At 37.9% G+C, this 16,838-nt stretch overlaps 1 protein-coding gene across 7 annotated transcripts in view; it reads left to right on the top strand.

Moving 5' to 3' along the window:
- CTNND2 (catenin delta 2) overlaps positions 1-16,838 on the top strand; it is a 585,077-nt gene that overhangs the window by 427,866 nt on the left and 140,373 nt on the right. For all 7 annotated transcript variants that reach the window (XM_015854425.2, XM_015854430.2, XM_015854428.2 and 4 more), the window contains one exon: positions 4,362-4,494. In XM_015854425.2, coding sequence (XP_015709911.1) covers positions 4,362-4,494 — 133 coding nt within the window. The remainder of the gene's footprint in view (positions 1-4,361; positions 4,495-16,838) is intronic.

The following is a 16,838-nucleotide window of genomic DNA, read 5'->3' as shown; positions in this document are numbered from 1 at the left end:
TCTGTAAGCCTATATGCATGTGCTTATTAAGGCAGGCAGGTACATAAAGATAAGCCTGGTGTAAACATACGATTTCATAATGAATATGTTTACAAATTGTGCATTCTTTGTCTTTCGTAAGTGCTTGGTGGTAGTTAAGTCATTGTCAAACATATGGTTCTTCATAGCAGGCATCTTCACATCACTGCCTTTGGGGAATGATGCTGAGACTGGAATAGCTCTGGATGTCTGTGCTTGCATATGCCAGCTTCTTGATCAGATGTGAATATTCTGCTCCAATAATGTAAATTAGAAATAAGAATCCAAGCTTTCATCAAATTTACTGTGGCCAATGGATAAATAGTTTATGATGCCATCCCACCTGCTTCTCAAATTTCTTTATAAGGGTTCCGATTGGTATCCCTGTGTTTTCAAACCTTGTGGGTTTTTTTTTAAAATCATTGCATACGTAGGTGTAACAGGGTTTTGGTGTTGTTTTTCTCTGTGTAAGCAGAATTTGTGGTAAAAGAAGAAAAAAAATCTTTCAAAGTTCCAGCAAATAGTCAGATGCTGTACATACCCTGTACTCGGAATCACCTTTATGTGAAACCACAGACAGTACAGTCAACTGTGTTACTAATAGTCTCGTAAGTCTGCATTTCCTTTTTTCTTTCTGACATGTACATGTGCTATGATGGCAGGAGCAGGGATTGGTTACAACTCAATACTTGGTGTCCTCATGTTGAACTGGATTTCTTACTACTGCTGTTTATACCGCTCTGTTTCAGAATCTATATATCTCATGTCCAACTCCCAGTTGATTCTCTTCAGGAAACCCTGGACAAAATGTGCCCTATTAAGATATTTTAAATGTAATTTACTCAGGTTTCCCTTTTGGTCCACCCTTCGACAATAGTCAACTGCAGTACATGGATCATTTGCGTTAGTCACCACTTCCAGCTAAGGATTCAAGATGAGATCAGTCTTACATTTCTGGAGCACAGTTTCTGTCAAAGAAACAAGATGTAAAGAACACTGGCAAGCTTTCATCAGTTCCCTCAAATGATGATAACTTCCTAGAAATAACAAACTTCTATGGTCTCTTGAACTGTCTGAAGTGCACTGTAGATGCTTTCTAGCCAGAGCTGTCAAGCTATAACACAGCTGTAATTTTCTTGTGAAAAACCCATTCCACCACCAGAAGCCTTTAGCTGTCCATAGCTGCATACAGGTTGCATTCCCAGGGCAACACAGGCAGTAACAGAAGTTCTTTAGTGTGTATGCTAGCTTAGACCTCAAGTCCAGCTCACTTTAAGTAGTCCTCCTAACTTTTCATAGTTAAGCAGAATTTAGAAATATATTTATTTTTCAAAGTAAATTTTGTTGTTAGAGCTGCAGACTGGCTTTTCTAAAAACTCTCCATCTCTATCTCACTTTTTTCCCACTCAGAATATTAAAAAGAAAACAATTGAAAAATAAACTCCCAGAATTTACTCTTCCTTGCCCTGAAGGCTGCTATAATACTGCAATTATTCAAGCACCCTTAACTGCTGACAGAATTTTTTGTTTGTTTTAAATAGCTACCATCGTTCATTTAGAAACTACTTAAAATATCATAATCTTAAGAGACCATCTGCCTGAAATGACAATGCATACTGGAGCTAAATTTTTTGACTTCTTTTCTGCTTTGTTCCTTCTCTTCCCTATATCTGATAATACAGTTGTGTTCTGTGTTAAAAGTTTCTTTTCTGAATTAATTTTCTACTTAAGTCCATTGTGCACAAAACATTCAGACAAATGTTTCTTTATCATCAGATTGTCTGCTGGGAGACCAGAGGGAAAAAGTAGGCACAGGATTGTTTTCATATGTGCATACATACCACGTAAAATCTGCAGGTTCACTAGATGAGTTGCCTAAGCCTTTGATTAAGGGACCTTTTCCTTTTGACCTTCATTCCCTCTTCTGTCCTGGATTCCGGGACAAGTCAACAAAGAATCTGTGCTTGTGGTGTGTTATTGTACACAATATGTTTGTGCGTATTTGGTTGAGTAATACACCTGTTCAGAAGGAAAAGCATTCTTTTTGGATACTATTTGTTGTTAGAAGTTCCAACGCTTTGAAGTATAGTTACTTAGCTTAAATCAACAGCTTTTGAGTATTCCCACTCCTTGTCTTACAAACTGTTTTTGTCTAGTAGAATCATATCATGGAATCATAGAATAGCCTGGGTTGAAAAGGACCTCAAAGATCATCTAGTTTCAGCACCCCTGCTATGTGCAGGGTCACCAACCACCAGACCAGGCTGCCCAGAGCCACATCCAGCCTGGCCTTGAATGCCTCCAGGGATGGGGCATCCACAACCTCCTTGGGCAACCTGTTCCAGTGCGTCACTACCCTCTGCATGAAAAACTTTCTCCTATAATACCAACACCCACTCTTAAGATCTAGGAATCTAAACAAGAATATATTAAAAGATGAGCTGGAATAATGAATTTCTCATCAGGGTGGTTATATTTTTTTCATGTCTTGTTTTTATGTAAAAATAATTTCTGAATGATGTCTTTGGTTGAGAGCCATATATATAGACTGACATGGTTGAAAAACTTGTTAACGTGTTACTGCCTAGGTATCATCCTAACTGTGAAATGTAAGCATAAGAGGAAGCCAACACATCAAGTAACATTGGTTCTGTCACTCACCTCTGTCAATCTATGATTTGTTTATGGAGTTGTTCTATCTGTTCTTAAACAGAAATAAGCGTGTAACTGGAGAATCGCTTAACCTGCAAATAGAGTCATGTTAAGCTAGTATATGCAGACAATGTGGTATTTGCTATGCCTGGTTGCATCATCTTTGGCTGCAAGTTCAGATCTCATATATAAGTTAGATATTCACTAGTGCCAGTCAGAGCTCTGCAGGCAATGGAGGGGAGCAGTCCCCCTCTACATAGCTCTTGTGAGGCCACACCTCGGGTATTGTATTCTGTTTTGGGATCCTTACTACAAGAAAGACATAGAGGCACTGCAGCATATCTGGAGATGAGCAATGAAGATGGTGAGGGGTCTGGAGCACAAGTCTTATGAGGAACTGCCAAGGAAGGTGGGATTGTTTAGTCTAGAGAAGAGGAGGCTCAGGGGAGACCTTATCACTCTCTCTGACTGTGTATATGGTAATAGAGGTTGTGGCCAGGTGGAGATTGGCCTCTTCTCCTACTTAACTAGCATTAAGGCCAAGAGGGAATAGCCTCATGTTCTGCCAGGAGAGATTCAAGTTGAATATTAGGAAAAATTTCTTCTCCAAAAGAGTGATCAGGTGCTGGAACAGGCTGCCCAGGGAGGTGTCTGAGTCACCGTTCCTGGAGGTGTTCAAGAAACATTTAGATGTTGTACTGAGGGACATGGTTTAGTGAGGAAATATTGGCAGTAGGTGGATGGTTGGAATGAATGATCTTGGAGGTCTTTTCTATCCTTTCTGATTTAATGATTCTATGGTTCTAAGGCACATATGAGTTCAGCTGTCTTATGCAGAGAGGATGCATTAATTTTGTGACACAAAGGCAAAAGCCATTTTCATGACTGTGTTTACCCATAGACATAGAGGGGGAAAATGACCTGAAGTGACACATTAATTTTGAGTTCTGGAAAACACAGAATACCTGCTGGGGCTTGTTCACCACACTTGGAATTGTTTCATTTACTGCTAATGATGTGTCATGCTTCATAGCATTAAAAGACAGTGCATATGCTGAATTGTTGTTATTTGCCTATCATCTGCTTTAGACTGAGTATTACCAATGAAGATATAAAAGTAAACAGATGCATAACTGTGTATTGTGTATGGTATAATTGTAATATATGTAAACTTGTGTAATTGTATGAATTATACAATGTATCATATACATATTTGCCATTAAGCCTGAAATATATCTGAAAACAATAAACCAAAAGACAAAATAGGTAATCACTAATTATACCAGATAGCAATTTTTATAAAATACAGATGGCAGTAAAAGACTTTCTGACAAAATTTCTTAGCAAACCATTCAGAGTTATGATTCTAGTACACTATATCTGAATTTTATTGGAACCTGCATAATGGTATGGATCTTTATATTCTTATATGACATTGCATTTAAGGAACTTCAGCATGTAGAGACAAATTCTATGAAGTTATTTAGTCTGATGATTTAACTTTTTTCATATACTACTATTTAAAGCAGAAAATCCTTTCGTATATATTTAAATGTGCACTTTAAAAATAATGGAAAGTAAAACTTAGATATGCATTTTGTCTCAGTTGGCCAAAGAGTTGCTACATGTATCCATCCTCTAATAGATGAATTATTGTTGAGTCTTTCTTTTTTTTTTTTTTTTTCTCACAGAGAGTTTGGATGGCGAGATCCAGAGCTTCCAGAAGTTATACAGATGTTACAGCATCAGTTTCCATCGGTACAGTCCAATGCTGCAGCCTACTTACAGCACCTCTGTTTTGGAGACAATAAAATAAAAGCAGAGGTAACATTTATAATTACCTAATTTTCAGCTGTGATGCTGCCTGCAATTTATCACCGAAATTATTTATATGTGTTTTTAAAAAGAGCTACAAGAGAAATCATGTTCACATGTCTGGACCAATTTCAGTCAAACTTTTGCTTAATATATTTGTTACTGATATAGAAAGGAAGATTGCAAAGAATACTGTTGTCACTCCTTTGGGTGACTATTTTGCTTGTTTGTTTGTTTGTTTGTTTTGAGTATTTTAATTGATTCTGTGCCATTAGGTACTGTATCAGTAAGTGTTTGTGGTATAGTCTTGATCCCACTGAAGCACTGCCGTAGGATTTTCAGGGAGAAAAGTTTGGACTCTAAATACAGACACAAAAGATGAAAATTAAATAAAATTATTCTAAATCAAAGCCCACTTTAGTGTATAATTATCCGTTAAGAGATTAGCTTGAACTTTGATAGTTGATCTATGATCTTGAAATTTAATGCAGATTGTGCCTAGAATGCAGTTCAGAAAGGAGCACAGACTTTGTTTAGTACCTGCAGTTGATCTGTTCTTCTTGCTAGCTTGTTCCCTATGGTCAGTGGGACCAGTTGAGCTTTTGGCACAAGTTAAAACAGAATGAAGGCAGCACTGAGGAATCTGACAAGCATGTAGTAGTCAATTAAAATTGAATGTGTGAAGCTGTTACCAGCTCCAGCTGTCTCCCTGGCCTTCTCAGAGATACTGCTAATCAGGGATATGTGATGTGCACATCTATCTGTGCCTGTACTGGCATCCCTTAGCCTAGCATGCAAAGGTAAACTGAGATCAAGATCTGCTATTGCTTGTTTATCTGAGCTGTGAAGGGATGCTAGCTTGCTTGCCTTCATTACCATCTCTCACAGCACATCCTAGCAGCTTTCCCTTGAGGGATTTTTCACATTGAGAAAATGCCCAAGTGAGTAGCTAAGCTTGCAGACTGTTGACATTGCCAGAACTGCAGTGGAGAGATGCACTGGGTGCATTCCCCAAACAGAATGATAAGAAATGTCGAAAAGAGATTTCTGTTATGGGTATTGCTCAAAGTTTCAGCTTCACACTCTCTTCATAGTCTTTTCTCTCATCATGACTTCACTAATTAGTGTTTCAGTAAAGTAATTGATTAGTCTGTGAGAAAAGTGGTTAAATATTCAGAACAGTTTATTCCTTGTGTAGCCTGTGCTTGCTTCTGTTACCAGAGAATGAGAGCCACTAGGTAGTTTCATACTTGGGGGAAGGACATGGTTTTATTTTTGTTGCTAACTATTCAAGAAAAATATCCTTTAGGAGACTGATTGTTGTTGATGTATTGTATACCATTAGGACATCAGCCTTTCTAAACATCAGGCTCATGAGCTGGGAGGGCAAGGTTATGGCAGCATCAAACAGTTTAGCATAAGGCAGCCCTCTGCAGTGCTTCTCTGAAAAAGGACAGCAGATAAAATGAGGATTTTCCCTCTTTGTTCTTTTTTCCTGCTTTGTACCTTACACCATAGTAGGTGTACTGTCTTTGGAAAAGAAGCCACAATATTTTTTCAGCGGTTCTCCTGAGAACATGCATTCAAACTTCTGTTAGTATAGATTTCTATAAGGTGTATGGTCGACTTTTCTAATGCTTTGTGAAGCTTCTAAACAGAAGCTTAGAATGCTAGGAAACTGTTTCATCTGTCTGTCTATTTACCTGTAGTTTTTAAGCATAAATACTTTTGTGTTTAGGCCATGATTCAGCCAAGTACTTGAACATTTTGTGTGTGTGTTTCTTGGGATCGGGAGCTACCCAAAAGGGTCAGCTGTGTGCTCAGGATCTGCTTAGGTACTCCAGGAATTTTTTGAGGAGCTTTTTGCATCAGGAGATCAAAATTCAGTCAATAAGGGACTGTTATGTCAGATCTCAATTTCCAAATTGACTAGATTCATACTACTTTCCTCCAGTCAGAAGAATTTGAATGGTGCTGCTAAACATCACTGGGACAAACCATGGGCTGCCTGTTAAGGATATGTCTTAAATACATGCTGAAGGAAGATGTAAGAAATAGAAGCCGTTATCAAAATATGCCCTCCTGCAAGATGTTTATGTTGCAGTTGGGTGCTGTGGCCAGTTCTCCCCTGTCTGAAGCTGCCCACATTTCATACCTGATTCCTTCTACATGAAAGGCAGCATTCTTGTTACACTGCCCAGTATCAAAGGGAAACGTGCCATGGGGATATAACGGGGATGCACAAGTGAAAAATTCCAATTCTTTTGAAATAGAGAAAACTGTGCTCTTTTACTAAATACCAGCATAGCAAATAGCTGAGACTAAAGAAGGAAAACTGCCTTGATGGCCTTTCAAACTTTGGGGAAAGGCCAAACACAGGAATGCGTGCATTAAGAAAACTACCGGTGTTTCGTACTCCTGACAAGCACCAAGGGAAAGCAAATTGTCCGAATCCAGTAGTTAAGTGTTAATGTGTAACATGCCCTTGAACATCGCCACATGCACACACAGAATGGATAATGTTATGCAACAATTTAGGTCATTCTAATGGTCACATGGAATTTGAAATGTAATTTGGCTGCTAAAGTTTCAACTCTGGAAGTTAACTCAGGAAGAAGACAGTGTTATATAGTTATCTCTAATGAGTATCAAGTTGCCATACCGTAATGAATGGCTATTGTATCCTGGATTTCTGGAAATAACAAGTTTGAAATAAATTCACTATTTTTAAGCATGATTTATGCTACATTGTCTACAGAAACATGATTAACGATTTTCACTGGAACTCGACCATTCTTTTGTTCCTTCAGTTTTAAATAGTGGTAGACTTGTCCAACTCTTAGGAGACTTTACTGAGATTTCTTAATGAATTGATCCCCATGAGCATGGTGGGACTGAGTCCTTTATATTCTCTTTGAGGAGAATAGCATCAATTAAATCAGACTCATAGAAAAGGAAAACAGTAACTATGACTATGTGCATTTCTGAGATTCCTAGCAACAATTAGGATTTTCTCTTCTAAAATATTTTATTTTCCATTGCTGAAGCATGGAAAACTACCCCTTGCTTCTTCTCTGCCCTTGATAATAAAAGGATGTGGAAATATGTCAACTATCAAAAATAAATTCTGTAAAAAAACTCCTTAAGTATGGCTAGGGAAAACAGAGCGCTTTTATGCCTAATTTTGATTCTGTTCTGTTAGGTGTTCTTTCTAAACCATGTGTGTTCTTAGACTTTCTTCTGAACTTCATCATGTCAATCTAATTGTACTTTTATTGCTGCATAAATGTTAAAGCTTTGTTCATTCTTTTATGCAGCAGCTCTCAGAGCCATAAGATCTTCATATGCCCTTCTCTGTCTTAAAGAATGTTCAAAGTTGGCATCTGCTTAGGTGAAGATACTCCAGTCTGGTTACAAAGGTGTCTGAAGTCAATTACTTCTACCCAAAAGAACTTCCAGAGAGAATTAGATGTTTCTGGTGGAATTTTCATTTTATCTTTGAATATTCTAATACTATATAAACATAATAAGTAAGTGGTGGCACTTGGTAAAGAAGGTGTTGTTATTGCTTGAAGGTGTTGCTGCTCAATTCTGCTCAAAACACTTCAGTGCCAGTCCTTATTTAAAAGCACAATTGCAACTGATGGTCTTACCTGAATTTTATCCTCAAGTGCTGCTTCTGAACCTGCTGAAATATTGCTGTCTGGAAGGTGGTCCCTGCAACTGTTGTCCATAGCACTTCAAGTGTTCTCATTGTATGCCCAGTGCTTGCTGCCTAAGTGGTGCAACAATCATTGAAGAACTTTGATTACTTGTGTTACTGTCCAATAGCTTGATTTTTCTTCTCTGGTTGACCAGCCACTATTCTTAGTTGTGTGAAAGGAGACATAGGAAGGCAGAAAGCTAAAGATTGTGAATACTGTGAGGCGGCTCATTGTGTATCATAATTATGTGGACACGATTTTGAAATTCAGAATTTCAGAATACTGTAGAGTTTTATTACATAAATTAGGCTTTCATTGATAGCAGTAAAGAAATGCAACTAGAAGACAAAAGGAAAGGAGGAAAGTGGTTTTGATCAGATATTTGAAGGCAGATGCAGAGTTGGTTGGGCAAGAATACAGGAAGGGTCTTTCTCATGGCATTTTCTCTTTAGGAGAGGCCTTTTATACCAACAATAGTGAGATTGTGAGCAGAGCCAGGGTAGCTAGCCCTGGATGCCAAAATGGAACAAACATGGGATATAGGAAGAGAGAAGCATTTTAAAACAGTCAGCAGAGAACATTTCTTTAAAAGAGCACAGTCTATTAAACACAGGATTCATTCTTCTACTGCAATTTTTCTTCCTGTAATGACAGCTTACTCCTTTGTATGAGGTCACCATATAAAAGGATTGATTTGTGCAGTTTCACACTCCAGCACCATTTTGCTCTCATGGAAAGTGGCAACCTGCCATCAGCTGCAAAGGTGTAACAGGTCACTCGGGGGTTTTGGCACCAGTGACTCCTTTCTGCAAGCTAGGAAATTAATTTCGGCCATCAAAGTCACAGCACTTCTAAGTTCTTATCTAAGGAAAATTGTGCAAAGATGCCACGTAAAAAACAGTAACTGCTGAACTGTCCTGCCTGAAGCTTTCCCTTGAATCCTTAATAAATCTTGCTGTGCTGGACAATTTCCTCTTTATCATGTATATTCGCTTCACACCATATTAGAAGTAGTAATCTAGCTGTTACTGCATGGAGTTTGAAAACTGTGTGACTTCATGTTGAATGTGTTCATTTTCCCTTTTGTTCAAAACCATGATCCATGTTCATTTTGTCATTAGTCCAAAAAATGTTTCTACATCTTCTCTGAGTTCTTCAGAATATGCCCAGATCCTTTTCAACCAGGCACCACTGTTCTTTCATGTCATTTAGTTTGCATAAACTTGTAAATTCTCATTATTTTCATGATAATGTTGTTGTCGATTGTTGTTGTGAGGGCTTGATAAATGTATATATTTTCTTCTCGTTCTCTACATGATAGCCCATTTGATCGAAACACAAGATGGACATAGACAGTACAAGAAAAACTTAGTATCTTCCAGGATATATTTTCCTCTCTCCTATATGTCTGCATAGTTACCTAATTGCAGTGTTGTAATACCTTCAGTATCACCCATAGTACCACTAGATCCACCACTGTCGAGGATTCCTATGTGTCTTTCTCTAGGAGGGCTTTGTCCCACGCAATAATGCGTGTACCCATCCCAGTGTCCATATCCCAGTTATGGTGGGATGGACAAATGGTCCACGTGGTGTGACTTTTAAACTTGCTAGCTAACATTGACAGAATTCTTCATTGCATATGGCATTTGAAGGATTTAGAAGAGGTGTCTGAGGTACTTTTAATGTCCTTAAATAATATCTTCAGTTTATCTCTATTTTCTCCTGCAAAATTTCCTTCTGTTAAGAAGTCCCAGGGGAAAAATAGTATGGTTTTCTTCATGTGCAATTTGTTTTTGCCTTCCAATAATCCTCTCCCTTTTTTCCCCTGAGATCTCTACAATTAAAGGCTGAAATTTGGCTTGTCTGGTGATGATATTGTCAGGTTTCCATTAGAGATGCTATGTAAGCTCCTTTAATCTTTAGATTAAAATCTTAAGATTTGTCTTCCTTGGTTTGCATTTTTTGAATAGATTTTTTTCATCGAGATATTCCACCTCTGGCACCTTTTCATTCAAAGCTATGATTTTACGCTCAGAGACAGTGAGGTGCCATGCCCACAAGCAACCATCAGCAGCACCACGGAATCTCCTCCTCAGAGATTTGAGAAGCTTTTAAATATCCCTTTATAAGTATTTCTTCGCTATATTCAAGAGTTTTATTCTTTGATATTGCCTTTTCAGTACTTATTTATCTTTTTAACTTTATTTTTGCAAGGAATACTTTGGCACATGAAGGCTGTTTCAACTAACAGGAGCAATAGTGCTTACTTATAGTGCTATGGTATTTACACAGCATACTGCATATATATCTTACGTTGACAGTAACTGCAAAGAGTAAAATAAATGACCTGCCATTATTAAATGAATTTTGGTCAGCCAGGGGAATTATAACAAAAACAAAAACAACAAAAAAACTGTAATGAGAAGTTCATTTGATCAGTTTGACTATCTATTATTTTATCTTTCAGAAGCACACCAATGCCTCAGTTCTAGTCTATCCTTTTGTGATGTGCTGCCACACAAAAAAAGAAATGGTCCTTCTTAGCCAGAGATGGAAGACAAGGATAGGACAAGACAATAACACTTCATAAGTGATGAGCAGATGAAGTAATGCATGTATACCAGAGTATATCTGAAATAATTTGGTTTACAGTGTATGTATATAACTAAGGTTCAAGACTAAGGTCCATTTTAGCCCTGTATTACCATGAGCAGTTCTGTAAAATGAGGATGATAATTTTATTCTGCTTTATTTTTTTATTATTATTCCCAAGATGGTTTGTTGGCAGCAAACCATAAAGATGAACACCTCTGCAGTTTCAGGTTTAAAACTTCTGTGAAGGTTTTCCCACTTAATCTTTCATTCTGGGTACTTTTGTGAATTACTCCGAAGGTATCAAAATGTCAAATCCTTCCCTTTGGCACAGAGTCCTGTGAAAGTAGAGCTGTACCCTGGCTGAGCAGTGGCATGAGGGAGGCTTCTCCTGCACCCTTGTCACAGGGCTCTGGAGGTGTTTCTCTTATGGGGCTGCTTCTGGCACTGGAAAGTTGCCCAAAGGAGACAGCTCCTTTCCATTTTATTTATTCCAGCAGTCAGTGGCTGAAGATGTATTTCGCTGTCAAGGAAAGCAGGTCTAAATGGCCTGTTGCCCCAGAGAATAACAATGATTTCTGTATTTTACACCCGTCTCTACTGATGCGTGTACAAGAGAATACAGTTTATAGCATTTTAGTGACTGCAGTGCTTGTTTGAGGTGTCTACCATCTGATATGTATTCTTGTTATTATTATCTCCCAGTCTGAAGTGCAGTGCTGAGTTCACCTGAGTTACTAAACAGTGTTTATCAGAATACGTCAGTCTGTTCTTCTTGCTTGTAAATTTGCTCTATTTGCTTGTAAATTCCAGAAACGCGGTTAACTCTGAAGCAGCAGGCCTGTTCACTTCTCGCTTTTAAAAAAGCATGAGCCCACCTTCTATGAGGAAATAGGATCTTAAGTGGATCATCTTCTTTTCACAAGCCTTTCCGAATGCATTTCTGAATGCATTTCTCTGTTCCATTTTAGCAGTTAATTTATGCACTACCACTTTATAATATTCATCTCTTCTGACAGTAGAGTGCGTGTATTTGTTTTGTGCACTGTCTTTACATGCAATTAGACCAAACATTAATGAATGTCACTTAGTGCTGCACTGTGTGTCCTCAATCTGTACTTTTTGTATCACAGAAGGAGCAACACTTTACACTCCAGGGTCCCTCTGTGGTCTTTTAACCATGATTTTGTTGTCAGGAGACTCCCTCTGAATGATGATAACAATTCCCTGTGTACCTGCCCTATTTTACTTGGTATGATTGGGAAGATATTACAGGTGTTAAATAAACAAGTTAATGGCAAACCCTGCTGTAGTAACATCTGGTTAAAACAGGAAACGGAAGAGCTGGGATGTAGACTAAATACTGCCCTGTAAAAATTTTATCGGAGCAGTGAGTTCTGACTTTATTCTCCTCTGTACTGATAAGAACCTTCATTAATGCTTTGGCTTTGTTGCATTCACATTTTGAAAGTATTCCTTGTGCAAATCAAATAGCCTCAACTGGGAATGAAGCAGCAATCCTGTGCAGTGACATGGTTTCCGAAGTAAATAAGCAGGCACGTATTATTTCATACATGGAACAGAAAATCTAGTTCTAGTTATTTTTTCTGACTTAATGCTAGATAGGCAAAATTTAGGCATTTTGCACACTGCCTTCCTGTTGTTTTCAGTCATTTTATACGATTACATCATTCTCTCTCATGTCACAAAGAGGCGGAATCAAATGAATTGACAGAGTGACTGAAGACATTACTGTTTTGCAAAATGATGGGCTTAATATTGAGAATGTCTCTGTATTTTTACCTCTCACACCTCATTACTCTGCTCTCCTGTTCCTCCTCATATGCATCATTATTCCCTCTACAAAGAACACCAGATGGACAAAGCATTGCCTACTTTTCCCAGAGATTCCTCTTTAAGATATATTTTCCTATGATGCTCTTAAGTATCCAACAACTACTATTTAGAGCCAAAGCAAGCCACAGTCATTTTATGAATTAGCAACAATTTCATGTGAATAATGGCTGTTTGTTGTTGTCTGGAGTGTTCTGCTCTGCTGTTGATGCTTACAGCTGGCAGTTACAAGGAGTGTGAGCATCTTTGTGATGCTGCTCTAGCCTTTTTTTCTGCTGGCATTTAGAGGCCTGGCACCAGTCTTCTTGGGGGCAGAAGGGAGTGAGGTCCTGAGTGAAACCTGCCTAGGACTCCAGTGTGTCTGGGGTGTGTAACATTAACTTTGTCATTGTCTGCCCAGCAGGAGCTAAGCCTAGCTAAAGGTTTCTGTCTTTTTTAGCTCTGCACAGCCAGAGTTTGCCTCTGAATAAGCAACAGTACATAAGAGAATTTTAGGCAATAAATTCAATTATCCAGAAAATTTAAATGTGAACATCTGGTGATAATGCTTTTCATGCCATTAGGACAAGAGGGAGGAAAAAAAAAAAAAAAATCGGTATTGTGTCCATAAGATGAATGCCTTCATGCTACTTCCTATGGAGTGCAGCAGGTGCAGGAAGAACATTGCACTGTTTCATGAATTTCTATCTACTGGCCTGGGAAAAACATCCTGGTCGCATTAAAACATTTGTACAAGCTGCACCTTTTGTATTTGGAAATACTAGGCAGTAGGAAAGGAAAGGTTGAAAGAAGGTGTCTTTTGACATAAGTAATATGTGTTCTCACAATTTGAATGGGTGCTGAATATTTCTGCAGCTTTTCAAAGCAGTATGATGTCCTAGCGTATAGTCTGATTTCTTTCTATACATAGCCCTTCTGGAAATTGCTTCTATGATTTATGAGGCCAGTGTATGAATGGAGGAGATTACTTTCCTATTGTAGAGCATATTTTTTTATTACTGTTCTCATCATCTATCATGCCAAGGTAAGACTATATATAGAAATAAAATAATGGAGATCAATATCAATATATGTAATTTGATGCTTTCTCAAGATACCTGTAGTAAAAGGGTTGGCAGCAAAACAATTTCAATAATGTGAATGGTAGTCCTGATAGAAAAGCTACACTAAATGAAACATCTAATGTAGAGGCCATCAGATGATCATCAAAATGTGTTTAGTGTTACAGAGCTGGCTGTTACCTAGCTACCTAGCTAGTGGGTAGCTGCAGCAGAAAAGATAGTTTTGTAGAGTCACGAGGACACCAAAGGCTCTAAAGCTAAAATTTCTACTTACCTAACTGGCCACTACATAAAAACCGTTGAAGGCACTGGAACCAGTGATTCCTTCAGGCAGTCCAGAAGTAAACTTAGAGCAGTGATACTGGGGTAAGGCCTGCTTTTATAGATTTACGTTGGTATAACTCAGAGAAGGGTTTGACTTGTGCCGTATAATAAATAAAAGCAAACCAAAAGAACTGTAAATAAGACATAAACATTATCCATTTTGGAAGCCTGAAGCACTGCTGTACATTTTGTACTGATTGTGGACCAGATTCTTCTTCTCTCCTCATCTCATAAAAGTACCTCTTGACTGATAAAAGGCTGACATTTTTACTATTGGTGTTATCTTGTACAGACCTTGGTTCAGGCAGATAAGGAAATGCGTTAGATCTGTGAGCTATGGTTTGAAAAATTATTTGGAGCTTAATAACTTCCCTAGTTTCACAAAGAAATGCAGTTTGTTCCTGCATGCTCAACTGTATAAAAATTAATTTTAGTACCAACTCTAAAGATCATTTAATATATAAAAAGAAATAATTCACACATAACAATAAATGACAAAACAGGTCCAAATCAGGCCCTTAAGTCTGAGCTATTGCTGCCCCTGTAGCTGTTGAAGAACGGGTGGGAAATGCCGCCTGTCTGTGTCACAAGCACTGATAGGTCTGGGTACATCCCTGGATGTATCACTGGTATGTGCTTAGCCAAGCAAGGCCCTAAAGAAAGGGATGTAATATGTGTGCCACATCAAAAGTATTATAGTTTTGGAGTTGGTTTTTGCTTTGAAGCTACTTCTTTGCTGTTCTTCTATCCAAGACTCCAGAAGCAACTGAGAAATTGCTACAACTCACAAACTTCTTTCCAAAGCCATCACAGCAAAGACATGGAGATAGGTCCTTCTATAAGTGAAAGAAATGCCCAGCACTGTGTGTACAGGGTGTTAGAAGAAAGCTGTGGTCAGAGAAGGAAAAAAGAACCTGACAAAGACAAAAGAAAAAAACAGTATAAGTGTGTATGTGTGCATGTATGTGTGTATATATAGTACTGCATATTGAACCGTGGGTGTTACAAAATCCATAATAAATGAGGCAGACGTATGTGCTTGTGTTGACTTTTCTTCTGCTTACGATACTAACATTAATTGGGAAATGGAAGAAAGAGTGTGTAGTGCAGCTTTTCTTTGCGTCCTTATACAAATAAGTCAATTTTACTTGTCCAAGTTCCTACACATCAGGAGTACATACCAAGGAGACATGTTGTGAGAATAAGTTAATTAGCTCAGGACAGTTGCTGCCTCCCACTTTATCTGACAGAAAATTTTCATGTGACTGAGAGACTCTTTGGAGGAGAGTGCATCATTTAAAAAAATATAATTCTTCTTGTTTAGGTTGCAATAAAGGAAGTCTTGGGAGCAGAGGCCATCAGGTAGAAGTATGGTACCTGATTGAATAAATCGTAAATACATTTTTAATCCTAGAAGAAATGGTTTGTAGTTTGTTCTGTGAAGCAAACTGTCTGGGATAGCTGCAGCATGAATCAAAGTGTCTTTTTGAATTTCCAGTTGAATTTGAAATGTCAGATAACATTGTTTGGGCTTAAATCATACACATGCACACAAAGGAATTATCTGTGGTCTTATCTGACCACTGTTCTTCATTCATATTTGTGTTTACGTTGAATAGATCTCACTAGTAATATGCTTAACTGAACACAGTTAATTGCCACATCCTATTTTTTAGAATGTCTGAACTACTGACGTACTGCTTTTGTCTAAAGAACTTACGCTTTTATGTAAAGAAAAGTGTGAGTTATCTTGTTTATCTTCACTAGGAATTTGATCGTAAGAATAATAGGATATTTTTAAGTGTGGCGTATATGAAGATATTTTCTCCCTGAGAATAAATGTAATCATTCATACTCAAAAAGATTCTTAATTCCTTTCTAATACTAGAGAGTAAATGATCCAAACCCTTGTCATTAATCCTCATTTTTTCACTTAACTTCAGACAGTGCTAGATCACTGCTTGAGTAATGCCTATGACTTATGCATTCTAAATTGATACTGCTTTTGTATTATCTGTGGAATGCACAGTGATGAACCTTCTTTAATACTGTGCCTTTCTTGGCTGTTTTAAAAAGGAGAGTCCACAAATATAAAGCAATTAATTACAGTACCTTCTGGAGGCATTCAGTTGTACATATCATTTCTAATATGCGTGTGTTTGAATCACACCCCCAGTGACTCAAAAGCTGAGAAACTTGTTTAATGCAAGTCACTATGGATGTGTTTCTTTTAGGAGATGCTGTTTTTGAGAGGAGACTTGAAAATCATATTTCTTATACCTTTGCATTCAGATAAGCACGTTAGGCCAGATCTGTGCCTGCAGTTTGGAGAGTTACTTGAATGATCCCATTAATGCTTGATGTTTAGTTTTAGAATAGGATGCTTGTGTAGGCGTACAAATTATTTGGTTTTATGAATAGCAGGGTAAACTACATTACTATACTTAACTTGTGCCTAGCCATAGATTTTTCTTAGTTGTGAAAATTAAATCTTGCTAAAACCATGATTTATAATAGGCACAGCTTTCCTACTGAGGGTGAAAAACAAACTGCATCACAGCACAGAATACATTAAGGCTTACTGACTGAGCAGCATGTTTATTCATACCATCTCAGGGCAATTTTAGAACAAGATTTTGAGTCTCCTTCTGTTGGAACATGTTTTTCAGTCTTTGTTAACCCCACGCATGGATTGCAGAATTTGCAGTCCCTGAAGGGACACAGGGATAAACAAATGTATGCTTCGTAACAGAAATACCAGGGCTGGTATGGCAGTAGAGGTTGAACCTTCCCGCTAATATTCCATTCCATTTTA

This window comes from Coturnix japonica, chromosome 2 (genome assembly GCF_001577835.2).
Source record: "Coturnix japonica isolate 7356 chromosome 2, Coturnix japonica 2.1, whole genome shotgun sequence".
Classification (NCBI taxonomy): Eukaryota; Metazoa; Chordata; class Aves; order Galliformes; family Phasianidae; genus Coturnix; species Coturnix japonica.
This window is presented reverse-complemented; position numbering and strand designations above follow the sequence as displayed.